Source organism: Triticum urartu, chromosome 5A, assembly GCF_056163025.1.
Source record: "Triticum urartu cultivar PI428250 chromosome 5A, HENAU_Tu73, whole genome shotgun sequence".
Lineage (NCBI taxonomy): Eukaryota > Viridiplantae > Streptophyta > Magnoliopsida > Poales > Poaceae > Triticum > Triticum urartu.
The window spans coordinates 372148686-372167912 of NC_141877.1; the positions used below are offsets into that span (position 1 = coordinate 372148686).

General features: G+C 45.6%; 1 protein-coding gene across 1 annotated transcript; it reads right to left on the reverse strand.

Moving 5' to 3' along the window:
- Window positions 1–1716: 1716 nt before the first annotated feature.
- Window positions 1717–14297, reverse strand: LOC147971430 (serine/threonine-protein phosphatase 7 long form homolog). Its single transcript, XM_087522777.1, has 8 exons — window positions 14098–14297; window positions 13884–14018; window positions 3055–3186; window positions 2779–2981; window positions 2389–2695; window positions 2220–2315; window positions 2007–2139; window positions 1717–1970 (listed from the first exon to the last, which is right to left on the reverse strand). Exons 1-8 carry the CDS (start codon window positions 14173–14175, stop codon window positions 1717–1719), a joined length of 1338 nt encoding a protein of 445 aa, XP_087378903.1. The 5' UTR covers window positions 14176–14297.
- Window positions 14298–19227: the final 4930 nt, after the last annotated feature.

The following is a 19227-nucleotide window of genomic DNA, read 5'->3' on the forward strand; positions in this document are numbered from 1 at the left end:
AGCCAGGGGAAAGAGGCAACAGCAACAGGTGCAACAGTGGTAGTTATTGGGCATGTCGGTGCGTGTGTGCGTGGAGTAGTTGGATTTGTTGCAACAATTTTACTATATGTTCCCCACTGTTGAGTACAGAGGAATGCACAGGACTATTGCAAGACAAGATCCGTTGTGGTTGTTCGGTAGTTGAAGCCATAGTGAGAATGGAGGAGAATGGTTATTCAAGATGGTAATGGGTCGGGTCGGCCCGCCGGGTCATTGACCTGGCCCAAAAAGTCGAGGCCAATGGGGCGAGTGGGTTGGCCTTGAAAGATATAGGCCAAAATCACTATTCTAATCTTGTCAGCGTTTATTATCATAAACTGAACCCGACGTGAAAGTATTTCATGATTTGACTCTTTTAAAAACGATAGGGCCCGTGGCGTTTTCAGTCAACACCGAAACGCCGAACAAGCTAGTGTTTCTGCCCTGGCCCACTGCCAGGCCGAGGACGCGTTGTTTGCCGACGTGGCAGGCTGGAAATGCCGACCCATCCAGCGTTTCTGAAAACGCCACAATCAATGGCGTTTCTGGTGCAGATATTTTAGGTGACCGTGGGGCTTTCACCCACCACTCGCCACTCACTCTCTTCTCCCCCATTGGCCTATCCCGAGCTCTTGCCCTTTTCCCCCTTTGTGTCCCTCACTTAGCCCCTCACAAATCCTTGTAAATTGATTGGGTTGGTCCGTGGATCCGGTGTCATTTCCGTTCGTTGAGGTAACCTCCTTCATCTCACAAATTTGTATTGGTTGGATTTGTCCATTTGGATTGATTTGTTCTTGTTGTTCCTAACTCTAGTTTTGAGCATGGATCTATAATGTGATGTTTTGAGTATTGTTGTTTCAACAGTGTTGCATTTTGATGTTGTTGAGCATATCTTATTGTGGGTTATGGCTAATGTTAAGATTTAGGGTTAGGGTTATGGCTAATATTAAGATTTAGGGTTAGGGTTAGGGGTTTTGTTAGCAATGTGGTATATTTAGCATTGTACATTTCTTATACTTATATTACCATTTTTTAGATGGACAAGATTGTGAATATTCATTATGTTGACAAAGAGGCATTTATGAATATGGATATTGTTGACAAGTATGAGGAAGTGTTGATATTTCTTGAGACTCCTATTTATGAAGAGGTTGTGGAAGAAACATGGATAAGATTAAAGTGGGTGGATGCAAGTGATCAAGTTGAATTAGTAGGAAGATATGATGTTGGGTCGGCACACAAGTGTCGAATGAAGACAATGCCTATCAAGTCCAATTTGCATTGGGCTGCATATAAGGAGGTTGTTGCATCCTCGGCAGTCAAGTCACTCGAAGTCTTTGCAAGTAAGGTGGTCAAGGATCCTCTCTTTCATGTTGACTTGAACCAAACCTTAGTAGATGATGTGAGCCCGGTTAGTAGTGTGCCGCCTATTGTTGAGTATAAAGTTGAAGCGGAAGCCAATGAGTATCCCCAATATGAGTTCGGAGGTAGTGCGCCGATGAAAGATGATGGCGATGACTCTGACGAAGAGTATGAGAGGCACCACAACATTGTTGGTGATGTAGAGGCTGAAGTAAGGCATCAGGACATGGATCCTGACATTATCTATCAGCGTGCTTGTGTGGATGACTCGGATGATGAAGGCCCGGTGAATGAGTTGGACGAGGATGGCTTGACAAGTTCGCATTAGTCATCACTTCACTTCTTGCCTCTTTTTGCAGCCATCTTCCCCCTGTTGACGTAGCCCTCTGGAGTGTTCTGCCATCCAGGACGTCGGATGGTTCTTGAGCTAACTCGGTGTGCTTCTTCAGAAGGCTGAGAAGGTTGAGTTGGCGGTGGAGCATCTTCCATCTGCGAAGCCCCAGGCTCCACATAGTCTGGATTCGCATCGTAGTCTGTCTCCTCCTCTTCATCTTCCTGTTCATCAATCCGTGCTCGGCTCGAAGAAGCACCTACTCGGCTGGAAGATGGACGAGCGGAAGAAGCACGTGCTTGGCTCGAAGATGGACGAGCGGAAGACAACACATCCATTCTATATTGAGCACGTGCACGCACATCCGTGAATGAACCGCCATGGCAAGAAAGTAAAGCGGCTAGTGTTCGGCAACGATTCACAACCTTCTGCAGAGGCAAAGACATTGACATGTAAATATGCAAAAATAGTTCACATGACACATGTTCATATTAAGAGGGCCTCTAACCTGTAGAGTACTCCTAACGAGAACGTCTGTTTCTCTACCAGGTGCGCGGCCAAGCACCACATTACTATCATTGACACATCTCCATAGCTCCGTGCCCTGAATAAAACTTAAGTGACACACCACTCATGAAGAAATGTCACATGTTCAAAAAAGAGACAAAAAGACATACCACTCGGTCATGTAGAGGGCCATAATCTAGGTGCGCTCCAATGGTCTCCCTAATAGAGTTGTTGAATGCACCATCAGCAGCCTCACTTGGCATTACTTCCAAGCAATCGGCACGAGTCCAAGCACCCTTAAGGATAACTCTGTACTCTTTGCGAAGCCACTCGAAATGCCTTAAATATGCCCCCTCGTCGTTGTCAGGTGTGTGATCATCTTCAACTCGGGCATTCCTCTGAGCATTCCACATGTCCACCCACATAAGATGGTGATCCTCCCAATTAATGACATTCTTGTTGTGTTGCCGGCTCGTCCTACAAAGCATGATAAGTATCGGCATCATTTTCATTTTTCCGTGGTTACACATTGATCAACATATGGTACAAGAAACTCTCACCTACGTAGCACCACACTTGTCTCAACATACTCCAGTGGGGTGCGTTGTTGTACTCCAAATTGCTTCGAAACACGATGTGGAAGATGCCACTCCACCGCAAAAAAGCATATCATGGGGCAACACACACGCCAAAGATGTTGGTCACGAAGGCACATATTTCTCAAAAGGAACTGCCTAAGTACCATGTACGGCCTCCAATTAACCTACATCACAACATGTCACTAGCTCATGCACAACAAAAAAATCTGTAATGATGGCAAGGGATTTGATAATTACCTGGTTGTAAGTAAGCATGTCAAGCTCGCTTATGTATGCCTTGTACCGCCCCATGGCGGCGATACTCGACACTTGGACATTATCCCACGTGTATGCGATAGTGGGATATCTCTCCTCATCCCCGTCAAAAGGTGTGATGCCCCCGATTTGACCGTACACTAATCATACACGCAAACGTGTACGACCAAGATCAGAGACTCACGGGAAGATATCACAACACAACTCTACAAATAAAATAAGTCATACAAGCATCATATTACAAGCCAGGGGCCTCGAAGGATCGAATACGTACAAGAGCTCGATCATAGACAAGTCAGCGGAAGCAACAATATCTCAGTACAGACATAAGTTAAACAAGATGCCATAAGATCCGGATTCGTCTCGTCGTTCTGAGCAACTTTCATGTATAAAGTTTTTTCATCCGAGCTACGGTTTATTTTCTATTAATTTCTAATTTCTAAAGTTTAATGTTTTTTTGGTTTATTATTAATTTGAATTAAAACAGAATAAACATTTGTCACCTAGCTCTATACTAGCCTGAGTGTATGACCAGTGGGGTCCAGGAGTGGTCCAGTCAGCAGAGTTGACCCAGTCAACATTTGACTGGTCAAAAGGTGAATAGTGTTAGGTCCCACTTGTCATTGACTCTGGCTTTATTATAACAATCATTTTTGTTTAACTAATAGTGGGGCCCTTCGGCCATAGGATCATTAGGCAAATTAGGTCTTAATTAAACTATCTAAAACTAGTTAGCACTAACTAAAAGGGGTGGCCCCACTAAACAGTGGCTCAGCTGAGCCACACACACACACACACACAACACACACGGGCGCTCAGGCACACGGCCATGGTCGGCGCAGCAGCGGGTAGCAGGGCCGGCAAGGCCGGTCAGGACTAGGCGCGGGCGGCGGCCAGCGGTAGGCGGTGTGGCGAGCGCGGCCGGCCGGAGGAGGGGGGCGGCCGCGGGAGCGCGCGGCAGGGGCGACTGCGTCGGGTGCGTGGCCGCGAGCGGCGGAGCCGGCTGCCGCGGCAGAGGGCGGCCGAAGGAGCGAGCGGCGCCGGCAGAGGGCAGCACCGGCGTAGGGCGGCGCGCGCATGGCAGGCGAGCGTTGGCGGTCGGAGGCGAGCGCGCAACGGCGGCTGCAGCAGTTCGCAGCAGATGGAGTGCAGAGCGGCTGCGGGGCGCACGAGGGAGGTGTGGGGGTGGCCAGGGCATGACTGGCCGCATCGGACAAGCGCGGTACGCGGCGGCAGCAACAAGAAGTATCAGTAGTGGCAGCAGAGCAGCAGGTGAGTGTGGCGCAGGCGGGCACGCTTGGGGGCTCGCGGTGAGCGCGGTCGAAGGGCGTGGGTGCGCAGCCAGGGGGAGCTGCGTGGACGATGGTGGGGCATCAGCAGATAGTAGCAGTAGCGGCAACAGGCAGTGGTAGAGCAGCAACATCGAGCAAAAGAGCAGCGGGCACAAGTGTACGCGTAAACGGTGCTCGGTGAATCAACGGCGTAAGCAGCACAGATCGAAGGGGGAAAGGAGGCGAACGGAATGAGTAGCTCACAGTGGTTCCAATGGCGACCTCGGGGAAGCCAAGAGAGCTCGGGGGAGACAGTGAGGTAGTGATGGCCGTGGATCTACGAATAACGGCAACGACAATCAGAGGAAGAAGACGTAGTTGGCGTCGGCGTTGATGCTCTGTGGTCCAGCTCCTTCTGCTCCAGTGTCGAGGACGACGGTGCTCACCTCCTGGACTTCCCGTTGTGGCTCATGGTGGACGATGGTCGCGACCATGACGACGGCGTGGCGACGCGGTGCTAGGCTCTCTTCCGAAAAAGGAACGAGATGGGAAACTGGGGTGATGGGGATTTAGGGTTTGTGGGGGAGAGAGGGGGTGCTCTTATCCACGCGGGGAGGCAGCGGATGCACGACGCGTGGAGGATCCGTGGCGTGTACGAGCAAACGGCGGCCACCGAGCCATCTTTGAACAGAAGGTTGAAGATGGCTGCGGGGTGGGCTGGGCCTGGAGCAGTAGAAGTGATGGGCCAAGGGCACAGTGCCCCGGCTATTCCCTTTTCCTTTTATTATTACTTTTCTGTTTTGTAATTTTCTCCTCTGATTTGTATTTTGGTTCTACCAATATTTGATTTTTTTAAATGTGAAAACTTGCACATAAACCTAGCATAATATTGGCGTGTTTCACACAAAGTTTCAGAGCATTTGGAAATGTTTAAATATTTTTAATAATTGAAAATGTCAAATATTTTGCTGCTGATCCAATTTAATAATCCCCAGGGGCATTTTTGGAATCCAAATGAGGTTGGCTTCATCATGACAAATACGTATGGAATATTTTCTAAAACATGAACTATTTTCGGACATGTTTGTGAAACTTTAAATTTCACATACAATTTGAATCTTGAACTTGACTATGGTTTCGGAGTTGAATTATTTTCTATGGTAATTTAACTATGCTGATCATGATGACATGGCCATTAGCATGGGATTATTGTAGCATGATTCTCGGGGTGTTACAAATCTCCTCCACTACAAGAAATCTCGTCCCGAGATTTAAGAGGTGGAGTAAGGGGGAAAGTTCTGGTTACGAAATTCTAACGAGTCTTCTCGGTCTTGGTTGCTCTTCTCGAAGAGATCGATCCATTACATTGATGTCTTCATTCCACTGCTTCAGGTCATCATGGTGAAGTCGTCCTTTTCTTCGGGAACTCCAACGTACTTACGAATAGGGAAGGGGCAACTCGGCTACGACAAAATGCTTAGGAGGGAAACAATATGGGGTTAACCCATGAATGAGCATAAGATTATCTCTCGAGTTGAACATCTAAAATACATCAAGAGTAAGGTACGAAGGTACAATAAGAGGTTCCAAGCGGATAGATAGTTGCTCGAAGTCTGAACCAGAGTGAGAAAGGGGTTCAGAGCAGCGAGAGTAAGTATTGCGTCTGATACCAGAATAGAGCACTAGGAAGGTGGTACGTGAATTAAATACGAAGCCAAGCATGATGAATAACCATTAGAAACAGGGTTGAACAGGAGAGTCGGATTTCGATCCTGTGGAACTGTGGGTTATGGGCCCACCATGTGGGTTAAAAGTAGGATCGGTGACATTTTGCACGGTCATGATAGCAAGGCATGTCAGAGAGTAGCATGTTAGATATGTCGGCAACAAAGTCGGTACCAAGGGCGAGGGACGAAGAGAACCATTTTCCTTCTCATTGAAACGAGGCGGCCAATAGGCAAAGTTCTCGTCCATCGGTGGCTACCAAAATGTCATCACCAGTAGAAACAGGGTCTCACTGACAGAGTTGTACACCGAGGTGTTTACATAAATAGTGAATTATTACTGCTTAGATTATATAGATCACAAGAAAGGTCAAACAAACCAATGGAGGAAAATGTGATCATCAGGTTAAACAGAACAATGGAAAGGAAAAATGTGTTTAAACACATAATTCAGGGGTATATCCTTCCCAAAGACAAGCATAGCATGATATCCATGACAGGATATAACGTAGAAAACCATTTAGGTAATGGGAGAGAATTTTCATGGCATTACCCATACAACGGTGTTAGGATAATTAAGAAAGAAACATTTAGCATTGGGCTTCAAATGTTCTTGTTGAAAATCGGAGTACCACAGACATGCTTCGAGATAGCATTGACATGGTTTTCAAGCAAAGGTCGGATTTTGGATACACAAAGGATCCATCAGGAACAACTTATAGAATAAGTCTTACAATTTCCCCATGAAAGAATGGATATCCTTGCTAAAAAGGAAGTTATAACAATAGGTCCTCCGATCAGGTGTGCTAGGCATGATATCACATTATCGAGTCATATAAAGACCAATGCTATAACTCTTGGAGATATGTTCCAACCATCATATCTGACCGAGGTTCGGATCCGACCAGTGTCAGGATACCTCCAACTTAGGATGCCTGAGAAGAAAAGGTGTAGCACAATTGACGAGATGACATTATAAGATTCTCGGACAATGAACTATGGAAGCGAGTTCCAAAACAAGATTTCATCGGTAAACCAAGGAGAGGATGAGGAGCTGGCTGATGAACTCGGCGACAATTCATCAAGATTTCCTAAGGATGGATTTCCACAATTAAATATTGAACGAAAATGCACCTGGAAATATGGACCAAGTAGGATGTTCAAAGTTAGAATGATGATTCGATAACGAAACTATCGGCCATTCACTTCAAAACAATAGGGTTGCTAGAGATATCAAATTCCCACAACAGAGTTCACTCAACACGGGGCCAAGAAAAGAATGGTGATGGCGAGAAGCATCACTGTAACAAGAATTTCTTAAGAGGTGGTGAAATTCTCACAACCTTCTTGATATATAAGCTGGTAATACTCCAAGGTAGAACTTATTACAAGCTGGATAGCAAGTTGCATCCATAACATGAATAAGTTTGTGACGGAAGGAAGGTAAGGATGTTGTCAATGGTAACTCATATTACCAAGGGGTGAGGGTGGTACTTATCATCATGAATTCAATTGGTATTTTGGAAAGATTCAAAATGTTGATGATGATCACGACAAATTTTGTCGAGAGATTTCATGAAGATGTAATCGATCGATGATGACATCAAGTCAAACGAATGATGAAGTGAAAGGTTATTTGAACCACGGGTACGACACAAACTCAAAATCAAGCTTGCTATTCAAGGCGAAATGATATGACGAGGAAAATCGACGTAAGCTTAGCTCATCGCCGAAAGTGGTGCTCCGGGAATAAGGACCAGGTAGCACAGTTAAAATCATCAAGACAATGATATAGCCAAGCAGGCTAGGAATGGCGTGATCGGGTACAAACTCATACTTAAAGAAGATTACTAAGATTTGTTGAACCGTAGTGCGGACTTGGTTCAGTTATCGGTCTTTGAGTGTTTAATAACTCAGAGCCCGTGAAAATTGGAATCAGTGAGAATGTAGTACTTGGTGAAGAACTCATAAGAGGTTAGGTAGTACTTGATATTATCGAGGTACCATGGTGTAATACTCGACGGAAGATCAAAGTAAAGGTTGGACTGGTGTATTGATCCACAGAAGACAAGTGCTTAAACTTGCCCGTGAAATGGGGTCAAAGAAGAACATATGGTCGAAACCATGATTGCAAAAGGCCGGATCCCAGATATAAGAACTTATACCAAGGGAAAAATTTAATTTAAGAGAAGCTTTAATGATAAGATCTACTCGTGTCCATGGGCATGAACACAAAGTTCAAGGTCGACTCCCACTTCTCCAATGCAAAACATTTCATTCACTTCTTGCGTTCGATGAAGTAGTAGTGTTGAAATTTTATCTGGCAAAATATCAGAAGAGTATGACTCATGAAAACTTTCGAGTTCACACATATTAAGGAAGGCATAGGTTCAACCCGTCAGGGTATCGTGGAAACATATACCACAAGCTTCAATCGCGAATACCACCAGCTCGAAAACAGAGCATGGTTGAGAAAACAGAGGATACAATTTACCAAAATCAGTATGTATCCGAGGAAAGGCTCACAAGCTTATAGAATATGAAGGACGTTGTCGGATAAAATCCAACAAAGGATCTCGTGGTCCACCAGGGGTCTGATGTGAGCATTGGTACTCAACCAGAGGAAGAAGGAATGCAAGGAGATCAGTTTATGGAACAACTGACCAATCCAAGCTCAAATGCAAAGGAGTTATGACTTCCAAATTAAGGGCTCAGAAACAAACGCTCTGAGTAAGGATGGATAAGTTGAGTAGACTTAGGGGCATAATCGACGGCAATTTGTTTGGTTGAGAACCAGCTCATGTCCAAAATGACGTCTGAGCCGGAAAGATAATTTAGAAGGGTCGATTGATGATTGTGTGCATTCGCACACATGTTGAATCAATAGGATCAAAATGACGGCCCCAAAAGATACTAGTGAATATTGCTAGTGATATGGGAGCACCCATAATGTAAGCATACAAGTATTTGCAGAGCAATAGTTCGAAGAGGATGCTCAGAAGGTCGGATAGTATTTCAGAGTATCTTATGAAGCATACGAACAACTAGGGATGAACGGATACTCGATAAGTGCGAGAATTATCCATAGGGGTATTCAGGTGACAAAGAACAGCAAGGCAGTAAGCTTAAAGGATTTTTGGAACAACGGAGAGCAATTTAGGGCATCTCGTAATAACAAGAGCAACTGAGAATGAAGGTATGAATGGCAATTGTAGGTAGTTATCCATAAGGGTATATCGGTGGTAGGGGATTGTAAAGTCGGTGGGCACAAGGGTCTCGGGAAAACCTCAGAGAGTATCTTCGGAATCTTCTGGTGCAGCAAGCGATCATCTGGAGTGAGGGGCTCTCCGGGAGAAAGTATTTACGAGAACCTAAAGTTAGTCCTTTTAGCAAAATCATTTAACCCGAATAGTAGGGAGATCAGAGTCCCAGAGTATAGATCGAGGAGTAAAAGATCCTAATACCACCCAAATGGCGACGTGGGCCCGTAAGACACACAACCATGTTAGTAAAAAGTTTTGTAATGTCTAGACTCGACTTCGGCCAAGGAGTGTGGAAGGGGATTCCTACAGGCAGTCGGCTCTGATACCAACTTGTGACGCCCTCGATTTGACCGTACACTAATCATACATGCAAACGTGTACGATCAAGATCAGGGACTCACTGGAAGATATCACAACACAACTCTACAAATAAAATAAGTCATACAAGCATCATATTACAAGCCAGGGGCCTCGAAGGCTCGAATACGTACAAGAGCTCGATCAAAGACGAGTCAGCGGAAGCAACAATATCTGAGTACAGACATAAGTTAAACAAGATGCCATAAGATCGCTAGCACAAACTGGGATACAGATCGAAAGAGGCGCAGGCCTCCTGCCTGGGATCCTCCTAAACTACTCCTGGTCGTCGGCAGCGGGCTGCACGTAGTAGTAGGAACCTCCCGAGTAGTAGTAGTCGTCATCGACAGTGACGTCTGGCTCCTGGGCTCCATCGTCTGGTCGCAACAATCGGGTATAGGAAAGGGGAAAAGAGGGAGCAAAGCAACCGTGAGTACTCATCCAAAGTACTCGCAAGCAAGGAGCTACACTACATATGTATGCATTGGTATCAAATGGAATAAAGGTATCATATGTGGACTGAACTACAGAATGCCGGAATAAGAGGGGGATAGCTAGTCTTGTCGAAGACTACGCTTCTGGCCACCTCCATCTTGCAGCATGTAGAGGAGAGTAGATAGCAAGTTCACCAAGTAGCATCGTGTAGCATAAACCTACCCGACGATCCTCTCCTCGTCGCCCTGTTAGAGAGCGACCACCGGGTTGTATCTGGCACTTGGAAGGGTGTGTTTTATTAAGTATCCAGTTCTAGTTGTCATAAGGTCAAGGTACAACTCCAAGTCGTCCTGTTACCGAAGATCATGGCTATTCGAATAGATTAACTTCCCTGCAGGGTTGCACCACATAACCCAACACGCTCGATCCCGTTTGGCCGGACACACTTTTCTGGGTCATGCCCGGCCTCGGAAGATCAACACGTCGTAGCCCTACCTAGGCACAACAGAGAGGTCAGCACGCCGGTCTAAATCCTATGGCGCAGGGGTCTGGGCCCATCACCCATTGCACACCTGCACATTGCGAGGGCGGTCGGAAGCAGACCTAGCCTAGTAGGCGCTCCAGTCCAATCCGGCGCGCGCCGCTCAGTCGCTGACGTCACGAAGACTTCGGCTGATACCACGACGTCGACTGCCAATAACTGTCCCCGCATAGATGGTTAGTGCGTATAGGCCAGTGGCCAGACTCAGATCAAATACCAATATCTCGTTAAGCGTGTTATTTTGGAATAACCACGGACGCCGACCAGGGCCAGGCCCACCTCCCTCCTAGGTGGCCTCAACCTGCCCTGTCGCTCCGCCACAAAGCAACAGTCGGGGGCCGTCGGGAACTCAGGCCCACCACTACCTGGATGGAGCCACCTGCCCCTTCAGCCCCCACATTCGAATCACTTGCGGGTACTCAACGAGCCGACCCGTCTTTAGTCACCACCTGTACAACATGTATATATGTATAAGTATATACCCGCGATCACCTCCCGAAGTGATCACGGCCGAGTAGTATAGCATGGCAGACGGACAAGAGTGTAGGGCCACTGATGGAACACTAGCATCCTATACTAAGCATTTAGGATTGCAGGTAAGGTATCAACAGTTGTAACAACAATGACAGGCTATGCATCAGAATAGGATTAACGGAAAGCAGTAACATGCTACACTACTCTAATGCAAGCAGTATAGAGGAGAGTAGGCGATATCTGGTGATCAGGGGGGGCTTGCCTGGTTGCTCTGGCAAGAAGGACGAGTCACCAACACCGTAGTCGTACTGGGGGGGGGGGTCACCGACAGCCCCGGGGTCTACCGGAAAGAAGTAACGGAGGCGGAGCACAATAAATAACAAAGCAATCAAAGCATCACAAAGCGTAACATGGCAATACGCGGTGCTAGAGGTGACCTAGCGCAACAGGAGGTGATACAGGCGAAGGGGTGAAACATCTGGGAAAGTATTCCCGGTGTTTCGCATTTTCGGACAGATTAACCAGAGCGGGAACGTTGCGTGTTCGCTATGCTAGGGATGTGTGGCAGATGAATGGGCTACGTATCAGGATTCGTCTCGTCGTTCTGAGCAACTTTCATGTATAAACTTTTTTCATCTGAGCTACGGTTTATTTTCTATTAATTTTTAATTTCTAAAGTTTAATGTTTTTTTGGTTTATTATTAATTTGAATTAAAACAGAATAAACATTTGTCACCTAGCTCTATACTAGCCTGAGTGTATGACCAGTGGGGTCCAGGAGTGGTCCAGTGAGCAGAGTTGACCCAGTCAACATTTGACTTGTCAAAAGGCGAATAGTGTTAGGTCCCACTTGTCATTGACTCTGGCTTTATTATAACAATCATTTTTGTTTAACTAATAGTGGGGCCCTTCGGCCATAGGATCATTAGGCAAATTAGGTCTTAATTAAACTATCTAAAACTAGTTAGCACTAACTAAAAGGGGTGGCTCCACTAAACAGTGGCTCAGCTGAGCCACACACACACACGCACACAACACACACGGGCGCTCAGGCACACGGCCATGGTCGGCGCAGCAGCGGGCAGCAGGGCCGGCGAGGCCGGTCAGGACTAGGCGCGGGCGGCGGCCAGCGGTAGGCGGTGTGGCGAGCGCGGCCGGCCGGAGGAGGGGGGCGGCCGCGGGAGCACGCGGCAGGGGCGACTGCGTCGGGCGCGTGGCCGCGAGCGGCGGAGCCGGCCGCCGCGGCAGAGGGCGGCCGAAGCAGCGAGCGGCGCTGGCGGAGGGCAGCACCAGCGTAGGGCGGTGCGTGCATGGCAGGCGAGCGTTGGCGGTCGGAGGCGAGCGCGCAGCGGCGGCTGCAGCAGTTCACAACAGATGGAGTGCAGAGCGGCTGCGGGGCGCACGAGGGAGGTGTGGGGGTGGCCAGGGCGTGACTGGCCGCATCGGACAAGCGCGGTGCGCGGCGGCGGCAACAAGAAGTATCAGTAGTGGCAGCAGAGCAGCAGGTGAGCGTGGCGCAGGCGGGCGCACTTGGGGGCTCGCCGTGAGCGCGATCGAAGGGCGTGGGTGCGCAGCCAGGGGGCGCTGCGTGGACGACGGCGGGGCATCAGCAGATAGTAGCAGCAGCGGCAACAGGCAGTGGTAGAGCAGCAACATCGAGCAAAAGAGCAGCGGGCACAAGTGTACGCGTAAACGGTGCTCGGTGAATCAACGGCGTAAGCAGCACGGATCGAAGGGGGAAAGGAGGCGAACGGAATGAGTAGCTCACAGTGGTTCCAATGGCGACCTCGGGGAAGCCGAGAGAGCTCGGGGGAGACGGTGAGGTAGTGATGGCCGTGGATCGACGAAGAACGGCGACGGCAATCCGAGGAAGAAGACGTAGTTGGCGTCAGCGTTGATGCTCCGTGGTCCAGCTCCTTCTGCTCCAGTGTCGAGGACGACGGTGCTCACCTCCTGGACTTCCCGTTGTGGCTCATGGTGGACGATGGTCGCGACCATGACGACGGCGTGGCGACGCGGTGCTAGGCTCTCTTCGAAAAAGGAACGAGAGGGGAAACTGGGGTGATGGGGATTTAGGGTTTGTGGGGGAGAGAGGGGGTGCTCTTATCCATGCAGGGAGGCAGCGGATGCACGACGCGTGGAGGATCCGCGGCGTGTACGAGCGAACGGCGGCCACCGAGCCATCTGTGAACAGAAGGTTGAAGATGGCTGCGGGGTGGGCTAGGCCTGGAGCAGTAGAAGTGATGGGCCAAGGGCACAGTGCCCCGGCTATTCCCTTTTCCTTTTATTATTACTTTTTTGTTTTGTAATTTTCTCCTCTGATTTGTATTTTGGTTCTACTAATATTTGATTTTTGTTAAATGTGAAAACTTGCACATAAACCTAGCATAATATTGGCGTGTTTCACACAAAGTTTCAGAGCATTTGGAAATGTTTAAATATTTTTAATAATTAAAAATGTCAAATATTTTGCTGCTGATCCAATTTAATAATCTCCAAGGGCATTTTTGGAATCCAAATGATGTTGGCTTCATCATGACAAATATGTATGGAATATTTTCTAAAACATGAACTATTTTTCGGACATGTTTGTGAAACTTTAAATTTCACATACAATTTGAATCTTGAACTTGACTAGGGTTTCGGAGTTGAATTATTTTCTATGGTAATTTAACTATGCTGATCATGATGACATGGCCATTAGCATGGGATTGCTGTAGCATGATTCTCGGGGTGTTACAAAAGGCCACTCCCAAGGTTCTTTCAGAGCAATGGTGAAGTTATGGCCTACAGGGATACGCTCCCACATCCAAATCTGTAGGGCCCAAACAAAACCACCAAGACAAGATTTCGGCTTACTCCTCATACATCCTCTACCCAACTGCACATTTGTACACACATTAAATAATCACATGCAAAAATCTCTTTCATATAATGAGAATGCATCAAATTATCATTACCTGACGGTACAAGAAGGCTAGTGCCGCCGACCCCCAACTCCACTTAACATCCCAGTTACGAAGAGGGTCCAAGAACATCCACGAGGCTTTGTCTCCCGTGCCGTCAGGAAACACCACTTGGGTCAAAAGATTCCATAAGTAAGCCCTGGTGTACCTCTCCACAACAGCCGGACTGGCATTCTCTGGGCACTCGTAAACATGTTCTTGTAGCCACGAGAACAAAAAACCAGATGGCCTAGGATCCTTCTTTGTTTCATGAATCCACGGGGGAGGTTCAACACCAACCAAACCTGCAACCCTTTATCGCCACCCCTCAGACCTCACCTTCCCGATAAGAGCCCTGCCCTCTGTCGGAAGACCGGAGATCATCGCAATATCCTCCAAAGTGACGGTCATCTCACCAAGAGCAAGGTTAAAAGAGTGCGTCTCCGGCCTCCAACGGTCCGTAAGGGCGGTAATGGCCGTCGAGTTCAGTCATGGTGGTGTGCCTTTAAAATTGAGGACAAACTGGAGAAGATCCATTCTTCTAAAATAAGGCTCGTAGCGACGGTCATACCTCAAGGACTCACGTGGGTTGTGGCCTCTCAAACGAAGTACTGGAGGAACCTACAAATAACACACGCATAATTTATATACTTCTCTAAACTACTCACAATATGAGAATCAACAATATAGATACATAATTACCTCCCCTCTTTCCACTAGCACAGCACGATGCTTCTCCTCGTAATAATCATCAAGGCCAGGATATTTATCCGGCTCAAACATCCTACAAAATAAGGTCAATGAATTTGTTATGATATATGCTTAAAATTATGACCGCATCATATACAAAATCGTGTGAGAACTACTACAAATTATCCCAAAGATACAAATCACGAACGACATTACCAACACCAATTCTTTTCAACCTATTTTATCCTAAAGAATCTATCACAACTAATTATTAACAAATAATAGGTTCAACCTAATCCAAAAATGGTCTCTCTCTAAATCCAATACTAAACAAGTTAACTAAGAATACTTAAACACAAGGAGTATATGTCTTCTTTCTAAACATAATGTAACCAAAATATTCATCAAATAAATCACTAATAACTCATCTTAGGGTTCCACCATGTTTGAAAAATGCATCTACAATAGCCAATCTTGACTGAAAATAAATGGAGGATTGGGAAGAGAATACCTCAAGAAACTCGGGGATGCTCCGATCTACTCGTTTTGATGATCAAAATAGCAGATCTGGAGGAGATTTGGTGAAGAAGAGGGAGGGGGCGGCCGCCAGTTCGTCCTGTAAGAACTGCTCGACCGGGGCTGCGACTGCGAGTGGGCTGGGTTAGGCCCCCGCGGCCCGCGCGCGTTACTTAATCCAGTTTAGAAACGCCAAGGACCTTGGCGTTTCACGCGTGCCACGTTAGCGAAAACAACGGGTTCAGACTGACTGTGGGCCAGGGCAGAAACGCTAGCTGTCTCGGCGTTTCCGTGTTGGCAGGGAACGCTAGCTTGCTCAGCATTTCTATGTTGGGTGAAAACGCCGCGGGCTCTGGCGTTTCTAAAAGGGTCAAATCGCGAAATACTTTCGCGTCGAGTTTAATTTGTGACTATAAACATTAACAAGGTTAGGACAGTGATTTCGTCCAAAGATATATGGGTCAGTGGAGCCGGCACCATGCGACCCGATGGGTCAGACGGGTCGACCCGTTCTGGTACGGCAGTAGATACCATACAGACATACTGTGTAAGTTAATTGCATTCACCAACGGAGCTACCGTGGCCAGTCCTGCCTAAAGCATTTTTTTACATAGGCAAAGTCCAATCTGTGAGCAGCCAGCTGAATGCACTGCGAGATTATTTTCCCTGAGTAGCTTACTGAATGCATTAGAGCTTTATCGTTCGTATTCTGAATGCCCAGCCTACTGTAGCCCACTCCACCGGAAGACAAGACAGGACCTACGCACCTGACATCCAAAATTATATATCTATTTAAAATACTTACTATTGACTAATGTCCGGTAGTAGTATTCAAGCAGTATGGTTCAGAAAGTTTTTTGGTAGTACTGTAGACTACCCGCCCTGCTAGATGTAAGTGTGAATCCGTTTTGTACCCAACGGGTGAGTGAGGCCACAAACTTTTGATGAAATGGGCCGACCCATGGCCTCACATATTGACCTTGGGGCCACAGGGCCAAGACCAAAGGCCAAGTCCGGGTCGGCCCATTCCCATCGTGAATGGTTATGCTAGGTGTATTAGTCAATCGAGTGTGCCTTTTTGCAATACTCTAAGCTAACATGTTTTGGTACATTGCAGTCAAAAAAATGCAGTAAAAAAAACATGTTTTGGTACACACGTATTTTGATCTTGTCCTTAAATATGCCTTTCAAACGAAAAAAAACCCTGAGGAGACACGGTTGCGAAAATGCACGATTGCAATTAATCGTTGTGGTATCATTGCGAAGAGGCAAAGTTGGATCAATGTACTTCAATTGTTAGTTAGCCAATTATCTACTTTCAAGGCGGAAAGTGCAAAATTGAGGTATGTTTACAGATTAAGCTCCCTAAAAGGGAAGTGATGTCCTTGCTCTCTGGTTGCGAAGATTGGTGGGTCCGTTTTGTCATCCTATGTTTCATTATTCTTGGACCTTGTTAGCTGGCGAACGTTCATCGGGAGGGGTGCCATTTTCGTTTTGATGCAGTTTCTTCAAGCAAAAACGTTCGAAATGCCACCCTCTTCCAGCGAACGTCAACCAGACAATATTTTGTTATTCTTTTCTTACAAATCTATCAGTGTTGCCCTTGTTCTGTGCTTGGAAGGCTGGTGGTTCCACTTCGTTGCCTATGTTTTTTTGTCTTCGACCCATTTCACTATTAGCGTGTGGTAAGAGTTTCACCGGCCCTTGGTATATGGTTTCATTCATGGCCTGCGCATACGGGGATATGTTGCAACCAAATCTTTGACATGTTAGTTTCGTATATCTATAGCCCAAATAACACTCCTAACACTAGTCTCTTCATCAAATTTCATAGAGAAAAGACCAATGCTACCAAGAGAAACGCTCCTAGCTCGACACGACTAAGGCAACCCAAGAAAATCCAAAAAAGATCAATTGTCAGCCAACAATAAAAAAAAAAGCAGGCCCTGTAGCGCTCCTAACGCTCATGCTCTCATCAAATTTTCAAAAAGAAAGAAAAAAGATACAAACCACAAAATTGTGTCTTCCCAGCAAAGATCAAGTGTCGGCCAACAATAAACGCACAATCCCCAAAAGAAGAGAGATGCAACAAGGCGTGTGTTCACGACTAGTGTTGATGGATTTTTGTTGTTATATTTCAATTATTAATTGTATGCCTTTTTGTGGGGGAATTATTGATTGTATATGGTTCCATATTCCGTCAAACCATATTATTGATGGCATGGGCCATCCAACTTAATGACCCGGACCTACACTCCATGTGGACATTTTTCCCACAATTGCATTTTGAATTTCGGTTCTTCAACTATAGTCTGCACACAATAATACATTTTTATTACCATTTAACTCAAATAATAAGTGTTACTAACATTGCTTGCATCCATTTCAAACAGTAACCATCCACTACACATTTCGTTTGATTTTATATTTCCTATTAACTTTCAAAATTCATATTTATGTCTCATCATTGCAATACAATTTAGTGGATTTTAGCATGTCAAAATTTGGCAAATATGGACCATTTGAAACATAGATCACCCACTACACTTTCCATTTTTTTCAAGTAATTTTAGAAATTCATATTTATATCACAACATCCAACAATATTTTTATGGATTTTTAACATGTCAAAAACTTGGCAAATACGAACCATTTTGATTAGTATTGAAATAGTCCATAGTTTCAAGCTCAAAGCATGGATTGATACATTTCTTTCATATCACGATAATATGGAAAAAGTAATCAAATACTAGCTTTTTCGGTAAATCAAATTTCTGTATGCATGATCAAGAAATGTTGGCCATAATTAATCCCCACAATCTGCAGTGTACTACGTGTCTACATCTCTTTAAATCAATGTTCATATTTTTAACCTGCGACATCGAATGAATCATTGACTTTATAGCAAAACCTCAATCCAGGTTTATAAGTCCAGCACGAGTTTTCACGTCTTCATTTTAAGTAGTCCCTCTAGATGGAAATATAGGCCGGGCACAGGTTTTTAGGTCTTCAATTTGATTAGCGAAAAATATGTTGTTTGTCATAAAACGATATTTTTAGATTCATTGTCGAATGAAGTTTGTAATTTTTTTTTTAGATTCACCATTGAATATAGTTTTTGAACTCATATTTTTGTGGCATATTACGTATGTTTTGCTAGTTAAATTGACGACCTAAGTTTTCATGCCAGATTTATATACCCATCTAGAGGGAGTAACAAATATGTGTTACTCCCTCATTTCCGGTTTATGAGACATACATGCATCCTAAGAGTGACAATTTGACCAATGTAATAAAATTATTTATCCTAGAATTCGTACCATTTTTAGTTTCTAATCATATATTTTGTGTGATGTATAACTTGTACTATGTACTTATGATGGTTGAATTATTAATATAAGAATACACACAAGCCTAATAAACTGAAAAGGAGGGAGCATGTGCTACAAAAACTATATCTTTAGATTCATCACTGAATGAAGTTTGTAAACATATAAGTTTTTGGCATATTGCACATATTTTGCTAGGCAAGTTGAAGACCTAAAAATCCATGCTCAATTAACATTTCCATCTTGAGGGAGCATTGATGAGTGAGCCAACCATACATAGTGAGGTTGTACCGCTGGTGATATGGGTCGCGTACAATACCATGTAGCCCTATTTATTCAATCACTACCTCTATCTATTTCATTATATGTTAATTTTAGAATGAATCATGATGCATCCATTGTCGGATAGGATTTCCAGTGCATCTACCGATAGGAGCCAAATGTCCTCATCCTGCACAAACAATTGTACTATCAGAATATGCTGGAGTAAAATGGTATCACAGTGGCACGGTGCAAGCAGTTTTGGTTCCAACAAGCAAAAATGAGCAAAGGTGTTCTCATGTGACTTAACAACAAGTAGAATCTGATTTGCATCTATATCCCCTTCTTC